General features: G+C 42.2%; 1 protein-coding gene across 10 annotated transcripts in view; it reads right to left on the reverse strand.

Annotated features, from left to right (window-relative positions):
* Positions 1–21,483, reverse strand: part of LOC140733174 (serine/threonine-protein kinase MRCK alpha-like) — a 575,430-nt gene that overhangs the window by 14,523 nt on the left and 539,424 nt on the right. For all 10 annotated transcript variants that reach the window (XR_012100237.1, XM_073056117.1, XM_073056119.1 and 7 more), the window contains one exon: positions 18,968–19,561. Coding sequence is in view for 9 of the 10 variants with exons in the window: in XM_073056117.1 (XP_072912218.1) it covers positions 18,968–19,561 (594 nt within the window). In the remaining variant the exon portion in view is untranslated. The remainder of the gene's footprint in view (positions 1–18,967; positions 19,562–21,483) is intronic.

Here is a 21,483-nt window from a genome sequence, read left to right on the forward strand (position 1 = left end):
ATGCATTTCTTCCTTTTGAAACTACCATTTTGATCCAAATAGATGATTTCTTCCACAATGGGCTGTCAAATCATTCAACAGCTTTTCCAGAATGTTTTGATTCCAAATATACAGCCTCTCTCTCTTGATTCCCCACTGAAAGCACTCAAGAAGATACTACTCGTGGTAGTAACAACTGACCAACACTGCATACTGTTTCAGATAGTGCCTTATAAACTTGATAAAACAGCAAAAACTTGATTGATTTACATTCCAGTCCTCTAGCAATTCGGCCTATTAACACTTGGCTCTTTACTGAAGCACTGATTGTGGATATTAATTCAATCAGTATAGCTACTTACGCAATGCCAGTCTATTGGGTGCCTGTCAGATACAGTCATAAAACCGATTTCATTAGTCTAGCCATATATTCCTGTGTTACCACTATTTAGGAACAGAATAATATGTTTCAAAACATTCTTTATTTCTAACACAAGTTTGAGAATGATAATACAAGCTCTGATTAAAATGTTATTTTATCAAGTCAGTGAGATAAAGAATATGTATTAGTCATCGTGCCACACAACATGGAAACAGGTCCTTCAGTCCATCAGGTCTGTGTCAAACATCAAGCATTATATACAAGAATCCTATACAAGCCCCATTTTATTCTCCCCACATTCCCATCAACTCACCCCCGTTCTACCACACACCTACACATTAGGGGAAATTTATACGGCCAGTTAACTGACCAAGATGCACATCTCAGGGATATGCAAAGAAACCAGAGAATCTGAACCATGTGAAAACTCCATACAGTCAGTACTAGAAGTTGGAATTGAACCCAGTTCCCTGGATCTGTAAGGCAGCTGCAACACTATGCTGTCCAGTAATGCTCATTTTAATAACATTGTTAGGTTTTTATGTCAATACATTCAAACCTCAATCTTCCTCAGAATAGTTACAATAATGACATCTATTCAACACTGGGAAATTGTTCAGGAATACCCTGCACTTAGTAACATAGAAACATAGAAAACCTACAGCACAATACAGGCCCTTTGGCCCACAAAGTTGTGCCGAACATGTCCCTATCTTAGAAATTACTAGACTTACCTATAGCCCTCTATTTTTCTGAGCTCCTTGTACCTATCCAAAAGTCTCTTAAAAGACCCTATCGTATCCACCTCCACCACCGCTGCTGGCAGTCCATTCCACTCACTCACCACTCTCTCAAGTAAAAAAACTTACCCCTGACATCTCTGTACCTACTCCCCAGCACCTTAAACCTCTGTCCTCTTGTGGCAACAATTTCAGCCCTGAGAAAAAGTCTCTTGACTATCCACACAATCAATGCATCTCATCATCTTATATATACCTCTATCAGGTCACCTCTCATCCTCCGTTGCTCCAAGGAGAAAAGGCCGAGTTCACTCAACCTGTTCTCATGAGGCATGCTCCCCAATCCAGGCAACATCCTTATAAATCTCCTCTGCACCCTTTCTATGGCTTCCACATCCTACCTGTAGTGAGGAGACCAGAAATGAGCACAGTACTCCAAGTGGGGTCTGACCAGGGTCCTATATAGCTGCAACATTGCCTCTCGGCTCCTAAATTGAATTCTACGATTGATGAAGGCCAAAACACCGTATGTCTTCTTAACCACAGAGTCAACCTACGCAACTGCTTTGAGCGTCCTATGGACTCGGACACCAAGATTCCTCTGATCCTCCACACCGCCAAGAGTCTTGCCATTAATACTATATTCTGCCATCATATTTGACCTACCAAAATGAACCACTTTACACTTATCTGGGTTGAACTCCATCTGCCACTTCTCAGCCCAGTTTTGCATCCTGACAATGTCCTGCTGTAACCTCTGACAGCCCTCCACACTATCCACAACACCTCCAACCTTTGTGTCATCAGCAAACTCACTAACCCATCCCTCCACTTCCTCATCCAGGTCATTTATAAAAATCATGAAGAATAAGGGTCCCAGAACAAATCCATGAGGCACCCCCACTGGTGACCAACCTCCATGCAGAATATGACCCATCTACAACCATTCTTTGCCTTTTGTGGGCAAGCCAGTTCTGGATCCACAAAGCAAGGTCCTCTTGGATCCCATGCCTCCTTACTTTCTCAATAAGCCTTGCATGGGGTACCTTATCAAATGCCTTGCTGAAATCCATATACACTACATCTATTCCTCTTCCTTCATCAATGTGTTTAGTCACATCCTCAAAAAATTCAATCAGGCCCATAAGGCACGACCTGCCCTTGACAAAGCCATGCTGACCATTCCTGACCATATTATACCTCTCCAGATGTTCATAAATCCTGCCTCTCAGGATCTTCTCCATCAACTTACCAACCACTGAAGTAAGACTCACTGGTCTATAATTTCCTGGGCTATCTCTACTCCCTTTCTTGAATAGAGGAACAACATCCGCAACCCTCCAATCCTCTGTAACCTCTCCTGTCCCTATTGATGATGCAAAGATCATTACCAGAGGCTCAGCAATCTCCTCCCTCAGTAGCCTGGGGTACATCTCATCCGGTCCCAGCGACTTATCCAACCTGTTGCTTTCCAAAAGCTCCAGCACATATTCTTTCTTAATATCTACATGCTCAAGCTTTTCAGTCCGCTGCAAGTCATCACTACAATCTTCAAGATCCTTTTCCATACTGAATACTGAAGTAAAGTATTCATTAAGTACCTCTGCTATCTCCTCCGGTTCCATACACACTTTCCCCACTGTCACACTTGATATTTCTTTCACGTCTTATCCTCTTGCTCTTCACATACTTGTAGAATGCCTTGGGGCTTTCCTTAATCCTGCCTGCCCAAGGCCTTCTTATGGCCCCTTCTGGTGCTCCTAATTTCCTTCTTAAGCTCCTTCCTATTAGCCTTATAATCTTCTAGATCTCTAACATTACCTAGCTCTCTGAACCTTTTGTAAGCTTTTCTTTACTTCTTGACTAGATTTATTACAGCCTTTGTACACCACAGTTCCTGTACCCTACCATAACTTCCCTGTCTCATTGGAAGATACCTATGCAGAACTCCACACAAATATCCCCTGAACATTTGCCACATTTCTTCTGTACTTTTCCCTGAGAACATGTGTTTCCGATTTAAGCTTCCAATTTCCTGCCTGATAGCCTCATAATTCCCCTTACTCCAACTAAACGCTTTTCTAACTTGTCTGTTCCTATCCCTCTCCAATGTTATTGTAAAGGAGATAGAATTATGATCACTATCTCCAAAATGCTCTCCCACTGAGAGATCTGACACCTGACCAGGTTCATTTCCCAATGCCAAATCAAGTACAGCCTCTCCTCTCGTAGGCTTATCTACATATTGTGTCAAGAAACCTTCTTGAACACACCTAACAAATTCCACCCCATCTAAACCCCTTGCTCTAGGGAGATGCCAATCGATATTTGGGAAATTAAAATCTCCCATCACAACAACTCTGTTATTATTACACCTTTCCAGGATCTGGTTCCCTAACTTATTGGGTGGCCTATAAACAACACCTAGTAAAGTTATTGACCCCTTCCTGTTCCTAACCTCCACCCACAGAGACACTATAGACAATCTCTCCATGGTGTCCACCTTTTCTGTAGCCATGACATTACCTCTGATCAACAGTGCCACGTCCCCACCTCTTTTACCTCCTTCCTTGTCCTTTCTGAAACATTTAAAACCCAGCACTTGAAGCAACCATTCCTGTCCCTCAGCCTTCCAAGTTTCTGTCATGGCCACCACGTCATATCTCCAAGTACTGATCCACGTTCTAAGCTCATCCACTTTGTTCACAACACTCCTTGCATTAAAACAGACGCATCTCAAACTTTCGGTCTGAGCGCGTCCCTTCTCTATCACCTGCCTTTCCTCCCTCTCTCACTGTCTACAAGCTTTCTCTATTTGTGACCCAACTTCCTCTTCCCTAGTCTCTTCAGTTCAGTCATACCTGCCCCAAAAGAGGTCCCAATGATTCAGAAATCTGAATCCCTGCCCCTGCTCCAATCCCTCAGCCACGCATTTATCCTCCACCTTATTCTACTCCTATTCTCACTGTCGCGTGGCACAGGCAGTAATCCCAAGATTATTACTTTTGTGGTTCTGCTTCTCAACTTCCCCCCTAACTCCCTGCAGTCTTTTTTCAGGACCTCTTTACTTTTCCAAACTAGGAAAAGGGAAAAGGTAGCGCAGAACAGATTCATATATTTGAATAATTATCAACCCGGAAAGGCTATTCTCAATGATCAGCAAACTGCTGGAAGATCTCATCAACCTATACCATCAAACAGCATTAACATGGAAATAATATGCTCAGTAAGCTTGGTTTGGATTTGACAATGACCACCTGGCTCCAGATCTCATTACAGCCTTGCTTCAAACATAGATTGAAGATCTATGTTCAAGGGCTATAGTCATACCTTGCATTAAAGAAGGTGGCTACAGCTTTTGGAGATCATTTGCCTGAGCCAAGGACATGATTAACAGAGCTCCTCAGTGCTCTAGGTCCAACAATCTTCGGCTGCTTCATAAGAATATCAGAAATAGAAGCAGGAGAAGACCATCTGGCCAATCGAACTTGCTCCACCATTCAATATGGTTGATCTGGCAGTGGACTATATTCCACTTGCTTGTTTTTAACCCATGGCCCTTAATTCTGCTGCTATGGAAACAATTTATCTAACTGTGTCTAAGTATATTTAATGAAGAAGGCTCTACAGCTTCTCTGGGCAAAGAATTCACAGATTCATTACTCTCAGATGAAAGCAGTTTCTCCTCATCTCTGTCCTACATCTATTCCCCTGAATCTTAAGGCTATGTCCCATAGTTTCATAAGTGGAGATGTTTGCTGATGACTGCATAATGTTCAATCAATTTGCAGCAACTGAACAAATGAAACAGTCCATACCTGGATGCAGCAAATTCTGGAAAATATTCAGGCATTGTGTGATAGTGTTGTAACATTGTGCTACACAAACAGCAGACAATAACCATTTCCAAAAAGGGAAAGCTTAACCACCTAACCTTGACACCTTGATTACCACCATTATATACTGAACACCCCAGAAGAGTGCATACTGTTGGGCAGAAACTTCTTACCTAGCTACAGAAATTATCCAGACATGCCAGAACCCATGTCAGCCTGTGGTCAACTCACTATCCGGAACCTTCTACCTAACAGTGCTGGGTGAGTACCTCCACCATAAGCCTGGGGCAATTAAAGGTAGTGGTTCACCGTCAACTTTGCAACGACAATTAGGAAAGAGCAATTAATGCTGGTTTCACCACCTGGTCACTCAATAATGAAAAGCTATGGCCATTAGGCAATGCCTCTCCATCACATCTCTCAGTACATGTGCAGCAAATGTTCATGATTGATTTAACATACATCTCTTAAATCTCTCATCATACATGATTAAGTAACTGTCTTCAATCCTGGATTGTGCAGCCAATAGAGATTGAATAATAATTTAAGGAGAAAGTCCCTCAAATTAATCTGTTAGCCAAAGTTAAAGTACATAGTGGTGTAAAAGAAATATTGTCACTGCTTGTGAGGGCATCCAAGTCAAATGGTTCATCTTTAGATTCACTGTGAGCTGCAGCTGAATCTCCACTCTTTACACCTGGTGCAATGCGAGGACAGAGAGTCAGTCCAACTGTTTAAGGGGAGGCCAAGCTTTCCAACTTCTTGAATCTTAGTGGTGGAGTGAGGGAGGTCAATGTGTTTGGGAGTGGTTAAACACATATGAGAAGTGGAAGAAGAATATAAACATAGAGGAGAATTCTGAAGAAATAGTTGTCAGTCCTCCACAACTAGCACTGAAATATCCCGTTACCTCACACTTTCTTCTTTGAAGTGTGGCTCAAAAATGTTTTTCAAACTTGTTGTTCATGGCAATAAAAAAGAATGTGAGTCACAGTGCCTTTCAGATCAACCTTGGCAAGGGTTGTCATAACTTTAACAAGACGCACACAGATGACATCTAACATATCTTATCTCATCAATCCTAAAACAAATCTGAAGCCAATGATCATCTCAGATGACTGAATGAGTCTACCACTTTTCCTGTATGTTTATTCTATTCATTTTCTGTCTGCATGTCAAATATGTCTTTTGATAGCTTGAACCTGTTCACCCTCGTCCTTTGGTTGTTATTTGTTGAAGTAATGCTCCAGATATAAATATCCCTAAAACATCTTGTAGTTATATAGCTTCTTGAACGAGCTGGAGAACAAGCTTGCACAGTGTAGCAAACGGGAGGTGTGGAAAGGCATGAAGACTATCACTGGCTTCAATCAGTCTAGCTGTAGAACCTCGGAAAGCAACCATGAATGGGCTAATGAGTTAAACTAATTCTTCAATAAGTTTGACAATTGCCCTCCCATTCACACCCACCTTAGCACACCAGTTCAGGTGCCAAGGTACCCAATGTTCCCCCAGCAACAGTGTCTCCCCTCCTCACCTCTCCAGTTCAATACCTGGATGAACAACACAGGCTACCACTGTCTATATCCCCCCCCTTGCCCTGGACCTACCATCCACAACTCCATATATCAAATGCTATCGTCCCAATCTTCACAACCACCCCCCTTCACCCCCAGAAACCACCTTCCACCAACTCCCCAGTCATCATAGATTCACCTTCACTACTGAGCAGCTGAGAAGGGCTCTGGGGAACTTAGACACAGCTGCATTGGGTCTGGATGGTGTGAACCCCATGGTCCAGAAGGAGTGTGCCCAGCAGCTGTGTGGAGTTCTCCAGTGCATTTTCATTCTGAGTCTCAGCCTGGAAAAGGTCCCAACTCTGTGGAAAATGTGTGGTCCAGTACCCAAGAAGGGACAATGAAAAGTCATGAATGACTACCGTCCAGCGGCCCTAACCTCACACATCATGAAGACCCAAGAGCGGCTGGTCCTGGCTCACTCGACCCCTGGTCAGATCAGCCCTCGATCCCCTGCAGTTTGCCTACCAAGAGCACACTGGAGTCAATGATACTGTTCATCCATCTGCTGAACAGAGCCTACTTCCATTTGGATAAGCAGGGCAGATTTCTCAAGTGCTTTCAATACCACACAGCCCTCACTGTGTGGTGAAAAGCTCCGTTCGAGGCAGATTTTGTATTGTATCCTGGATAATGGACTAGCTAACTGGCAGACCACAGTTTGTGCAGCTTGAAAGCTGTGGGGCCCCACAGGGAACTGTACTGGCTCCCTTTCTGTTCACCCCATATACTTCAGACTTCAGAGACAATACCGAGTCATGTCATCTGCAATTTTCTGATGACTCAGCAATAGTTGGGTGTTTAAAGGGCCCTGATGGAGGACTATGTCAAATGGTGCAAGCTGAGTCATCTGTAGCTCAACATCGGTAAGACAAAGGAGACAGACTAAGCCTGAACTGTTCCATTACTATTGATGGTGAGGATGTGGATGTGGTGAGGACCTATAAGTACCTGGATGACAGACTTGAGTGGAGCACCAACCCAGAGGCTATGTACAAGAAGGGTCAGAGTCACCTCTACTTCCTGTGGAGACTGAAGTCCTTTGGAATATGCAAACCTCTCCTTCACATGTTCTACCAGTCTGCTGTCGTCAGTCCAATCTTCTATGCGGTGATGTGCTGGGGCAATGGCATCAACACAGGTGATACCAACAGGCTCAATAAACTGATTAGAAGGCTGGCTCTGTTAAACAAGTCAAGCTGGACACACTGGAGGCTATGGTAGAACAAAGAACCCTTTGAAACTACTGGCAATTCCAGAAAATATTTCTCATCCTCTGTATGCCAACTTGGCTAAACAGAGGAGCACTTTCAGGAGTAGACTAAGACAATTGCGCTGCTCCAAAGGGCACTATCTGAGGTCACTCTTACCCTCAGCCATTAGGCTCTATAATGAGTCAACCTATAGCTGGGGTATAGACTGGGTAGCTGCTCAAAGCACATCCATCAACAATGGACTGATTAAAATTAAAGGATGCTCCAAGGGAAAGATTCAGATACAGGTAGGTGTGACAAGAGAGAGAAAAAACAATATTTTGTTGGAGAAAAATTCTGCTCATTGATGTTGTATGTTAGACACTAAATCAGAAAGTTCAAGAGAGATGCTTGGTGAGGGAGAGCTGGCTCTCTTCAGTGTGGAAAACAGTAAAGTGTTTCAGAAGATGCTGCAAAGCAGCAGCATGAAGATGGGAAACAGAAGAGGACTAAAGATTGATCATTCTGAACAATAATCCAGCAGCAGAAGGGAAGCCTTTGCAAGTGATTCAATGGTTGAATCTGGATAACCGAGAATGGAGTTATGGAGTAGTACAGCACAAAAAACAGGCTCTTTGGCCTATCTAGTCAATACCAAAACCATTTAAACTGTCTACTCCCATTGACCTCCACTGGGACCATAGTTGTCCATACCCCTCCATCCATGCACCTATCCAAGCTTCTCTTAAACATTGAAATCATGTTCGCATGCACCACTTGTGTTAGCAGCTCATTCCACACTCTCAAGACCCTGAGTGAAGAAGATTCTCCTCATGTTCCCCTTAAACTTTTCACTTTTCACCCTTAATCCATGACCTCTGGTTGTAGTCCCAGCCAACCTCAGTGGAAAAAGCCTGCTTGCATTTACCCTATCATTACCCCTCATAATTTTGTATCCTTCTATCAAATCTCCTTTCAGTCTTCTGTGTTCGAAGGAACGCAGTCCTGACCCATTTAATCTTTCCTTGTAAGACCTGGAAACCTGACCAGGTTTGTCAGACCTGGCACCATCCTTGTAAATTTTCTCCGTACTCTTTCAACCTTGTTTACATCTTTCCTGCAGGTGTCGTGGTTTCTCGTGCCCCACAAATGACCAAGAGACGCAGAAGATTCTTCAAGAAGGGTTAAACTTTAATTTGCAAATCAAAGCTGAGACAGTCATTGAGCTAGTCGCTGATTGCCCACCGATCCTCGGACACAGCATTTTTTATAGCAATCTTCTGGTCCAGTTGCATTAGCATATTTATAGTCTATAGTTGTGTTTCACACGTACCACACGTACATCTTGCCACTATTGTTTTTACCCATTGACTTAATCATGTTCTAATCTACATCTCTTAGCTACCTCTCATTAACACACCATTGTCTTCTACATTCTTAAGATTTCATTCTCCTACTAAATTGGGTACATGCATAGCAAATAGCAAGTTTAAAATTTATACTTTTATACTCCAATATAGGTAGGTGTCCAAAACTGCACACAATACTCTTAAGTTAGGCCTCACCAATGTCTTATACAATTTCAACATAATATCCCATCTCCTGTACTCAATACATTGATTGATGAAGGCCAACATGCCAAAAGCTTTCTTTTACAACCCTAGCTACCTGTGATGCATTCACTGTGTAAGACCTACCCTAGTTGGTCCTACCGATGTGCAACACCTTGCACTTGTCTGCATTAAATGCCATATGCCATTTTTCAGCTAATTTTTCCAGCTGATGCAGATCCCTCTGCAAGCTTTCATAGCCTTTCTCACTGTCCACTACACCCTCAATTTTGGTGTCATCTGCAAATGTGCTGATCCAGTTAATCACATTATCATCCAGATCATTGATATAGATGACAAACAACAAAGGACCCAGTACTGATTGCTGTGGCACACCAGTAAGTCACACGCCTCCAGTCAGACAGGTAACCATCTACTCCCAGTCTCTGCCTTCTCCCACAAAGCCACTGTTTAATCCAATTTACTACCTCATCTGGAATGCAAAGCAACTTGACCAACCTCCCCTGAGGGACCTTGACAAATGTCTTGCTAAAGTCCATGTAAACAACATTCACTGCCTTGCCTTCATCCACTTTCCTGGTAACTTTCTCAAAAAACATGACCTACCACACACAAACTCAGGCTGACTAACCTTAATCATTCCACATCTATCCAAATACTTGTATATCCAGTCCCTTAGAATACTTTCCAATAACTGATGTCAGACTCAGTGGCCTATACTTTCCTGGTTTATGTTTTAAGTTTAAAAAAAAACAGCGGAACAACATTGGTTATCCTCCAATCCTCTGGTATGTCTCCTATCACTAAGGATGATTTAAGTATTTCTGCTGGGGCCTCAGCAATTTTTGCATTTGCCTCCCGTAGGGTCCGAGGGAACTCCTTGTCAGAGCTTGGGGATTTATCCACCCTGATTTGCCTCAGGATAGTAAACACCATCTTCTCTGTAATCTGTACAGGATCTATAAAGTTGATGCCACTTTGCTACTTTGTCTCCCAAGTAAATACAGATGTCAAAAAATTATTTAACATCTCTCCAATCTGTTTTGAGTCTACAGATGGATTACCATTCTAATATTCCAGAGAACCAATTTTTCCCTTGCAATCCTTTTGCAATTAACATATATATCAGTAGAATCCCTTAGGATTCTCCTTCACCTTCTCTGGAAGATCAGAATGGTAATCCATGCCATCTTTTAGCCCTCCCGATTTCTTTCTTGAGTGTTCTCTTGCATTTTTTTAATAATCCAAAAGCACCTCTTTTGTCCTACCTGCCTATACCTGCTTTGCATCTCTTTTTTCTCTTAACCATGGCCTCAATATCTCCTGAAAACCAAGGTTCCTTACACCTGTATTCTTTACCTTTTATTCCGACAGGCACATACAAGCTTTGTACTCTCAGAATTTTGCTTTTGAAAGCTTCCCACTTACCAAGTACACATTTGCCAGAAAAGAGCCTGTCCCAATCTTTATACCCATGTTTACTTTGAAACTAATGGCATTGTGTTTACTGAATGCAGTGTTCCCCTACACAAACTTCTGTCACCTGCCCTGTCTCATTCCCCAAAGGAAGATCCAGTGTCGCATATTCTCTCCTTGGGACTTCTACATACTGATGAAGGAAACTTTCCTGAATACATTTGACAAACTCTACTCCATCTGGTCCTTTTACAGTATGGGATTCCCTGACAAGATGTGGAAGGTTACAATTTACCTACTGTAACAACCTCATGTTTCTTGCAACAGTCTGTGATATCTCTACAAATTTGTTTCTCTAAATCCCTAGGACTGTTGGGTGGTCTGTGATATAGTCCCATTAAATTGGTCACATCTTTCTTATTCTCAGTTCCACCCATAATGCCTCACTAGACGAGTTCTCCAGTCTGTCCTGACGAAGCAATGCTGTGATGTTTTCCCTGACTAGTAATGCCATCCCTCTTCCTTTAATCCCTCCCATTCTGTCACATCTTAAACAGAATCCCGGGATATTGAGCTGCCAGTCTCGCCCCTCCTGCAATCATGTCTCACTAATAGCTAAATTATCACAATTCAAAGCAGCACCTTCCAGACCCACAACCACTACCATCTAGAAGGATGAGAACAGCAGATACCTGGGAACACCACCACTTGGAAATCCCCCTCCAAGTCACTCACCATCCTGACTTTAAATGTATCGCTGGGTCAAAATCATGGAATTCCCTAACAGCACAGTGGGTGTACCAACACCTCAGGGACTGCAGTGGTTCAAGAAGGCAGCTCATCACCATCTTCTCAAGGGCAAATAGAGATGGGCAATAAATGCTGGCTTAGCTGGCAATGCCCACACCCTGTAAATGAATAAATTAAAAAAAAGGTAATGATCCATGCCCTGAGCTCATCTGCCTTTCCTAGGATACTTCTTGTATTGAAATATACACAGCTTCGGACACTAGTCGTACCATGCTCAACCTTTTGATTCCTGGCTTTGTCTTGGATATTACTCCCCCTCCAGTTCAGGTGAAAACCGTCTCTTCTGTACGGTCCCACCTTTCCTGGAAGACAGCCTAAAGATCCAAAAATCTTATGACTTCCTTCCTACACCAAAACCAACCAGTGGTTCTCAACTCAGCTGGTCATAGTAAGGGCTGGGGTTAAAGTTGTTACATGTTGCAAAGAAACTGAAAAATGGGGAAGATGGAGTTACAGTCTCTTCAACAAGCAGAGACGGGAAACAGCAGGGAGTTGGATGGAGTCAGTGGTTAATACTATTCTAAGAAACAGCAATAGGCCTGAAGGTTGTGAGTATTTTAGAAATCAGCAAGGGGGGGATCAAAAAAATTTAATAAAAAGAAAAAATATAATAAAAAGTAAAGCAACATATGAGGAAAAAAAGTGAGAAACAAAGAATTGGTACAATTGGATTTGTGTGTGTAGGCCTCTGTTAGTCTCGACAGAGCATGATTTGCACCTTGGAAAGTTTCCAGGGCGCAAGGCTGGGCAAGGATTTTTTTTATGCAAGACCGGCAGTTGCCCAAGTCTCCCCTCTCCACGCCACCAATGTTGTCCAAGGGAAGGGCATTAGGACCCATACAGCTTGGCATCGGTGTCGTCGCAGAGCAAGGTGTGGTTAAGTGCCTTTTTCAAGGACACACACGCAAGCCTCAGCCAAGTTTTGAACTTCAGATAACTAGATGAACGCCTTAACCACTTGGCCACACGCCAACACACAATTGGATGTACTGTACATGCCACAGAAACACCATAGCAAAGATTAATTATATCAGCTCTGGTGATGGTGGAGTTTGTCAGATAAGGAGGGATAAGAGAACAAAAGACTAACCTACTTAATCTAGAAGAACAATTCTGATTCAAATTTCCACTATCTTCCCTTCCCACAATTCTCATTCAAATTTGCACCATCTTCCCTCCCACCATCCATGATGCAGTCCTTTCAGATGAAACAGTAACACAAACACGAGAAAATCTGCAGATGTTCAAAATGCAAAGCAACACACACAAAATGCTGGAGGAACATAGCAGGCCAGGCTGCATCTATGGAAAAGAGTAAACAGTTGATGCTTCAGTCTGAGACCCTTTTTCAAGTCTGGAAGTGATGGGCAGGTAAGGAGATATGGCAAGAGAGGGAAACAGGAATGGGGAATGGTGAAGGAGGGCAATTACTAGAAGTTGGAGAAATCGATGTTCATGCCATCAGGTTGGAGGCTATCCAGATAGAATATAAGGTGTTGCTCCTCCAAACTGAGTGTAGCCTCATCACAGCAGTAGAGGAGGACTGTAGAGGAGGGAAACGAAGAAGTAGAACGAAGAAGTAGAGGAGGAGTCGTAGAGGACTGACATGCTGGAATGGGAAGTGGAATTGAAATGGGTGACTACAGGGAGATCCTGCTTTATCTGGTGAACGGACACAGGCAATTTGGATTAGCCCAGGACGCCACTTTGGTCGGCACAGAAAAGTTAAGCCAGAGGTGCTCAGCAAAGTCTATGCTGACCCAGTCTATGCCGGGTCTCACTAATATACAGGAAGCCATACTGGGAGCACTGGATGCAGATTCAGAGTCACAGGTGAAGTGTTGCCTCATGTGGAAGGACTGTTTGGCACCCTGAAAGGTAATGAGGGAGGAGGAGTAAGGGCAGGTGTGGCAATTGTTCTGCTTGCAAGGATAAGTACCTGGAAGGATGAGTGGACAAGGGAGTGATCTCTGCAGAAAGCAGAAAATGAGAGGGGAGGGAAAGATACATAATCCCATTAGAGATGGCAAAAATTACAGAGGATTATGTGCTGGACGCAGATGCTAGTGGGGCGGAAGGTGAAGACAAAAGGAATCCTATCCCTGGTGTGGCAGCAGGAGGATGGGGTGAGGGCAGGTGCGCGTGAAAGTGGAAGACATGCGGGTGAGGGCAGCATTGATGGTGAAAGGAAGGGAAGCCCCTTTCTCATTAGTTCGGGAATGAAAAGTCTCATCCTGAGAGCAGATGTGGCAGAGATGGAGGAACTGAGAAAAAGGGTTGACATTTTTACAAGTGACAGGGTGGGAAGAGGTATAGTTCAGGTAGCTGTGAGAATCAGTGGGTTTATTAAGGATATCAGCAGATACTGTCTCCAATTGTTACTAAACAACAACTGTACTCTTCTAAGCCAGGCTTCTTGCCTTGCTCCTGTCTTTAAATATCCAAATATTTTAAGTCATTGACTTAAAAATATTTCTTTAATCACCTTAAGCATTATGATCTCTAAACATATTCGATAATGACAAGGTTTAGCTTCCGAAACAGGAACCAGGACAAAGACAATACAGTGGTCTGGAAGTAACCATGGGGGTTTCATTAGTGTTTTCACACCTTGTAAAATCTCATGACTTTTGATTACACTTCAAGGAAACACCCTGTCTTTAACCCACTATTTTCACACTTCATTAAGGATCCAGTACTGTTCCATGCTGAAGGTATGTCTGCAGGCAACAAGAGTATGAGTACACCCTAGGTGTCAGAACTTGGTCATCAACTAAGAATAGTGTAGAAATATAGCAATATAAAACCATAAATAATAAAATAATAATGTTAATCATGCCAAGTGGAAATAAGTCCAGGACCAGCCTATTGGCTCAGGGTGTCTGACACTCCGAGTGAGGAGTCGCAAAGTTGTAAAGTCTTCCCTATCCTAGGAGAAAGTGTGCGAAAGTGTATGCCCCTCATGATTGCATAAATCTCTACAGGGTCATATTGAGCAACACATATAATAAATATTCAATAAATACTGAATGAAACTGCATGCACATGAAACTCTTAAACCTGGCTCAGAGATTCAGCTCCTAGCACAAACACATGGCATGGCACAGGGGCGCCACCTACAGAACAGTTCATCATTCACCTCTAATGTTGTTTAATCTTTTGGATGGTGTGGTAATGGAATGAATCTTCCAGCAAGAGTGATATGTTCTTTTACAATGTATACAATCACTGTCATTTAAATAAGGAACAAATGGCCTTAGCTCAGAAAGGATTTACTTATTAAATGTCACAGACAGATGGGACTGGTGATTAAACATGTAAATACCATGTTTCAATTATAACCTGACAATTGTTATCACAGCTTCATGGTCAACATCCTTATTATATCTCCTTCCTTAAATTGAGGAGATAAATGGTTGATTCCCCTACTCACAAAGATCCCGTGATCCACATTATTCCTTACAGTGTTATCATCAATTTGTGGCTCAGAGACTTCCAGGGAAAAAGACACTTGAATGGAAGGATGAAGGAAAAAAGTACAATATGCATAAAAATCAGTAGCAAGCCTCAAATCTATTCTGCTGAGTAGAGAAACAAGAGAAAGTCTGCAGATGCTGAAAATCCAAGCAACACATAGATAATGCTGGAGGAACTGCTGAGTTCCTCCAGTATTTTGTGTGTGTTGCTGCTGTTCAGTAAGATTGATCTGTTTGCAAGCTCAATTCCATATTCCAATCTACTCCTAGAAACCTTTCATCCTCAGTTTATCAAATATCCATATATCTTTTGCTTTACAAATTTTTAAAGGTTGTGCTTTCTCTGCTCTTCGGGAAAGAAGATTCCAAATACCTAATAATCATATTACCTTCATCAATGCTTCATCTTAAATTGGCGCTAATTCCTCATTTTTAAATCTGGTTCTGGATTCTCTTACAAGAGGAAATATCTTCACCACATCCACCTTGTCAAGATCCCTAATAATATTAAACATTTCAGATACCTCATAGAATATAGAACAGTACAGCATGGGACAGGCCATTTGGCCCAGCATGTTGTGCTTAACTTGATGTTGATTTATACAAAATGTTCTCTTTGTGTGTATCATCTAAAACTGTTTCTTCATATTAGTGCCTATCTAAAAGCCTCTTAAATTCTACCAAACTGCTTGCTTCTACTACTACTCCTGGTAACCCATTCCTTGGCACCTACCACTCTTTCTGTAAAACAAAAACTTGGCCCTTATGTCACCTTTAAACTTCCCCCCTCTTACCTTAAAAGCATTTCTTCTAATGTTTTGACATTTCTACCCTAGCAAAAAGATTCTGACTATCTATACCTCACATAATTTAAAAACAAATTCTATCAGCATTTCCCCTAGATTCCAACACTCTGGAGAGAACAACCCCAGTTTGTCTGATCTTTTCTTATTGCTCATATTGTTTAATCCAGGCAGCAAATGATAAATCTCCTCTGTATCTTTTCCACTGTCTCATTATCCTTCCTATATTGAGGGACCAGAACTGCATACAGTGCTCCTACTGGAGTCTGACTGAAGGGTTTCATACAGCTGCCGCATGAACTCTTATTCTTATACTCAACTCTAAACTCTAAAGGCGGCAAATGGACTTCCACCAATGAAGGCATGCATGCCATGAGCCTCCTTTACCCCCTTTTCCACTTCTGTAGAAATTTTCAGTGAACTATGGATCCCAGTATATTTCAGTGTTATTAAATGCTGGGCTTCAGTACCAATAAGCCAGCTAATCTACCCACTTCAATGTTACATCCACTGGCTGACGCTAGAAGATGACTTGCTTCAGTAAATTTTGATTTCCAGGGACTAATTTCTACAATTCACAACTGATGAGGACATTCAGGCACATAGGAAGAGCATCACCTGCATGTTCACACGAAATCCACATCAAGATTGCATGGAAATACACACTAGTTCTCTCAGTGTTGCTGAGACTACATCTTGAACTTCTAGCCCAATGGTATTGAATCAATAACTTCGCCCAACGGGAATTAAAAGTTAGGCAGTTAACAGCAATGCCCAGTACCTATAAATAAATAAACCCCCAAAGCACATCACAGAACAATAGATGGTACATTGGAAATTCTGACCTTCACCAGATCTAAAATTGGGATTAAGTGAAGTTCCGTGACATGTTCTGGAAGAACTGAGGATATCCATTTTCCAGATATTTCTTACTTTGTCTTTACCAGAATAGAACAAATCTCAGGATACTCATCAACTTCATTTGTTCTGGGTGACTCTAGTAGTGCTTACTGTGGATTCCAGGCTGTCTGAGATTAGGGAAGTGTGTAGACTTCTGGAGTTAAGTTTAATTTCAGTTTCCCAAGGTTGGGTGAGTAGGTTAATTTCTGGTTTTCTCATCCTACAAATACCCAATAGCTGCTGGACCCCGATCAGCTGAAAAGAGCAAGAACTGTCATGAACACCATGTTACGTGTGGCACTGAGGGTGGACTTGTTTTTATGTTGTTCCTCCAACATCCTTTGATTAGAACCAGCAAGGGGACGTAACATCAGGATTAGCTCAGCATCATTTACATTTTTTTTCAGTTGTCCAACCTGCACATCAATAGTTGAAAACATGTATATATTCATAGAGTTGAAGAGCGTAGAAATAGGCTATTCAGCCCACTAGCCCATGCTGACCAGTGTACAGCATTCTGTAATAAACCCATTTTCCAGCAAATAGTGGTCTTTACCCTATGCCTAGGTAATTCATATGGTTACCTACACAGTTAAATACCTCTGAAATTCTTAAATCTTAAATGATCCAGCTACCACCACTCCCTCTGGCAGTGTATTTCAGGTCACCACCCTCTGGGTGAAAGACGTTCCTCTCAGATCTCCTCTAAATCTTTTCCTCTTTGCCCAAAATTATATCCTCTAGCTGGAATATGGGAAAATATTTCCTGCAGTTTATTGATCCAGCCCGCATGAAGTCGCATTTTGCCCAATCCAGCCCACGACCTAAAATGAGTTTGACACCCCTGTCTTATAGGATTCCCGACCACCATCTGGCACAATCACTGCTCATCTCCTTTTCTGTTTTAGCCTTCAGGACCTAAGAAGCTCCTCTCTCTGTCACTCAGTTAAGTGAGGTTTTGATATGCCCTCCACTACCTCATTTATGGGATCTTTTCCCTTGTGCACTGCCTTTGGGGATCCAGTGAGCTATCCACCCTACTATCTTATCCTTGGGGATACAATAGTTCTCTTCTCACCCACTTTCCTCAAGAATTCAATAAGCTTTCCACACATTCATTGCCCCGTTACTCAGCCACGTGGTGATGAGCAGATCCCATAAAATGTCCTTTCTCTCCGGTCCAATGAGCTCTTCCTTCTCTTACTATCATTCAGGATGCAGCAAGTTTTCTGCTCCCCCTCATTCTCCCCAAGTATCAAATGATCCTCTTCCCCATTATCACCGGAGATCAATAAGTCTTCAACTCTCTGCCTCTCACTGTCCTCAGTCTTCTAACAAGATCTACCTCTCCCCTCACTGTTCCCAGAGATCTAATGCACTTTCTCCTCCCTTAAAATTGCATCAAAAATACAATGACAGCTTTCAGACACTGTCTTTCAGCATTCTATGAACTTTCTCATCCTCAGGAATCCACCAAGCTCTCCTCTTTGCTATTATCCTCAGGGATTGATCCAGTTCTCCCCTTTCAAGTTATACCCTCGGTTCCAATGCGCTTTCATGTTTTATTCAGTGGTCCTGTGGTTACAACAAGCTCTTTATTCCCTCTTCTTCCTTCATTGCCTTTCCCTTTTCCAGAGTTAATATACAGAACACCATACTTAGGATAAGATGAATGCTTTTCTCTTCTCAGCTTCTTCATTATTTCACACACCTCATCATCTAGATTTAAACTTGGGCTTTGATGTTTAAAGAAATCAAGACTTGAAATTCTCCTCATTACAAACCATTTAGATTACAAGTAGAATCAAAGCAAATACCATAATTTAAAAGGAAATACAAAGTTTAGTTTTAAAAAAGTGTGTTAACATTGCAGAATAGTCTTCTTGGCATAAAGCACTTCCATTGCTGATTCACACGAAGATAGAAGATTCATGTACACATTGAACATTGAAAACGTAATTTAGGCAAGGCCCCTTCCTGCAGAAGTGTCCTGCCCTTTTTCTGTGTTACATTCTACGTGTTGAATGTAACTCTGCCTGTTTTCAGGCTAAAAACTAAATGTTTTTCTGAATTTGGCCCATCTTATTTTGTGCTGAACCCACTCCATTAGCACAATGGATCTCCTCAAGCTCTGATCTTGTGGTAAGTAACTAACTCTACATGCAAGTAGATAAGACTTCTTTACACTTTAGGCCCAAGTACCATGCTGGGAATTGGATTCATCTGCTAATTAATTACCTAAACCATTTCCTAAACTACAGGTAGAAGAACCAAGTAAACTCACAGCATGTCGTGGGAATAGCTGGCCACATCAGCTCCTGCTGCCTTGACCTTCGACCCTGGCAGTCCACATAAATGCCCACAGTACTGAAACACAATAAATACTCCTTGCTTGAAATTTCCACTGCACAGATTGCATCGTTGGGTTGTTGAATGATGAAGGACAGTGTGTGGTCATCGGGATGCAGTAGGCTAACAGGACCCCCATCTCCCTGCAGTGGGTACTTGGCAAAGCCCGACTGATAGCCGACAAGCAAGCATTCACTGAAGATGGCCATCCACTGCACGTTTCCTGGCACTTGGATCTCTTTAAACTTTTTGTGGCGGGTTTTGCTCTGGTTGAGTTCATAGCATTGTACTTGGCGCTTCATGGCCACACACAGGCATGTGGCAGTGCCATGGCGCATCAATCCTGACACCAGTGTCTGACAGCCCTTCGTCTCTACCAGCTTGAAGAAGTCACCCTCTCGGCCATCAAGAGCCGTCGTGGGGAAAAGGCGGACATGGCGGTTTCGCCCAGATATAACGGCAATCAGCTGCTCTCCCGAAATCAGCTCAATCTGGTGGACCTTCTTGTTATCACCAACTCGAATGATTTCTGCCAAAGAGAGATGAAAAGATTTCATTCTGTTGATATGTGATTACATTGTACCTTCTGTGCTCTTAGATCTTCCCAAAGCTGGTAACAGCTTTCAGGTACCGACTCAGCAACAATGGAGCAAACACAGCTGCCATTCAGAGCAGAGCCAAGAATGCTGCCAACTCCCAGCTTCTATTGAAGCCATTGCTTAAACCCCTCTTTCCCCCTTGTTTTCAATGAGCTTAAGAGTGTGCTTTTCTGCCATTTTCTCCTTCCCCTTCAGGTACTGCCTGCTCTTCCACCTCAGTTTGACATCTCATGTGGTCTCCCTCCCTTTATACCTTTCACAATCATATTTTGCCCACAAGACCCATCTTCTGGTCTCTTGATTGTTGTTAATAAGTTGCTGATTAGTCTTCTTCTCTTCCTGGCACTCAATGGAGCTAACAAAATATGGTGTAAACAGCTTTTGTTTCTGTCTCCATCTCTTAAAGTCTGCTGCCTTATCCTTGCACCAGATTACCCCTCCATGCAAATTACAGTCTTATTTCCATCTTCCCTTTCCTCTCAATCCGTTCCCCTTTATAATGTGAACTCTGCCTAAATCATCCCTAATTAGGTTTCACTAACAGTTCTGATCAGTCACTTAGGACATTCTGAATTAATTGTAAAAACTATGAACTATCTTTCCAGCCATCAGCATTCATGCAGTTAACTACACCATCCTTCTGCTTTCATTTTCATCTTTCCAGTTTTAGTGGTTTCTCTTCTCAATATGGGTTTGTTCCCTCTCACCTATTTTCTTTCCATCAGATTCTATTTATGATGAGAACATCCATTTATAACATTCAATTCTACTTCATTACCACCTCTCTTGATCCCTTCACTATCACAAAATCTTAATACTGGTTGTCCAAAATGCAATACTGGCAGGGCAAAATTTTCTTCCAATTGAAAACTGGCAAAACTGAAGTTATAAACATTATTCCCAAGACTTTACATGAAAATTAGATTGTTTGCACTTTGCTGTCATGTTTAACTTCAGACAACACAATCACATAGAGACAACATTACTCTGCTTTAACTCACCTGTGATCAAGCTATCAGCTGTACTTTTCTTACCTTTAAGTTTAACTGTTCAAACTCAGTTTGTACTGTTAAATTTGTTTAAGAGGTTTGCAATTTTTTGGCATGGCTGCTATGATAAAATTTATATGGAAGGGTTCATATTTTTATACCGGAAATTTGTATTCCCACTTGATCACTGGAAGATATACTATTTCAACTGTATGAGTTTCATTTCTTAGGGCTGCCTATCCCTGATTTAAACCATATTTTTTTCCACAGGAAGATTTTATAGGAAGAAAACTTACAACTGATCTTTGATCTTTGCATCATCAGTGGGGACGGGAGAGGTTCAGGATTGGACAGTTGCAGATGTTGCTCCCTCATTCAAGGAAGGGAGTAGAGATATAGCCCAGGAAATTATAGACCAGTGAGTCTTACTTCAGTGGTTGGTAAGTTGATGGAAAAGATCCCGAGAGGCAGGATTTATGAACATTTGGAGAGGCATAATGTGATTAGGAATAGTCAGCATGGCCTCATCAAAGGCAGGTCATGTTTTATGAACCTGATTGAATTTTTTGAGGATGTGACTAAACACGTTGATGAAGGTAGAGCAGTGGATGTAGTGTATATGGATTTCAGCAAGGCATTTGGTAAGGTACTCTATGCAAGGCTTATTGAGAAAGTAAGGATGCATGGGATCCAAAAGGACCTTGCTTTGTGTATTCAGAATTGGCTTGCTCACAGAAGTCAAAGAGTGGTTGTAGATGAGTCATATTCTGCATGGAAGTTGATGGCCAGTGGTGTGCCTCAGGGATCTGTTCTGGGACCCCTTCTCTTCGAGATTTTTATAAATGATTTGGATGAGGGAGTGG

Source organism: Hemitrygon akajei, chromosome 9, assembly GCF_048418815.1.
Source record: "Hemitrygon akajei chromosome 9, sHemAka1.3, whole genome shotgun sequence".
NCBI classification, from domain to species: Eukaryota; Metazoa; Chordata; class Chondrichthyes; order Myliobatiformes; family Dasyatidae; genus Hemitrygon; species Hemitrygon akajei.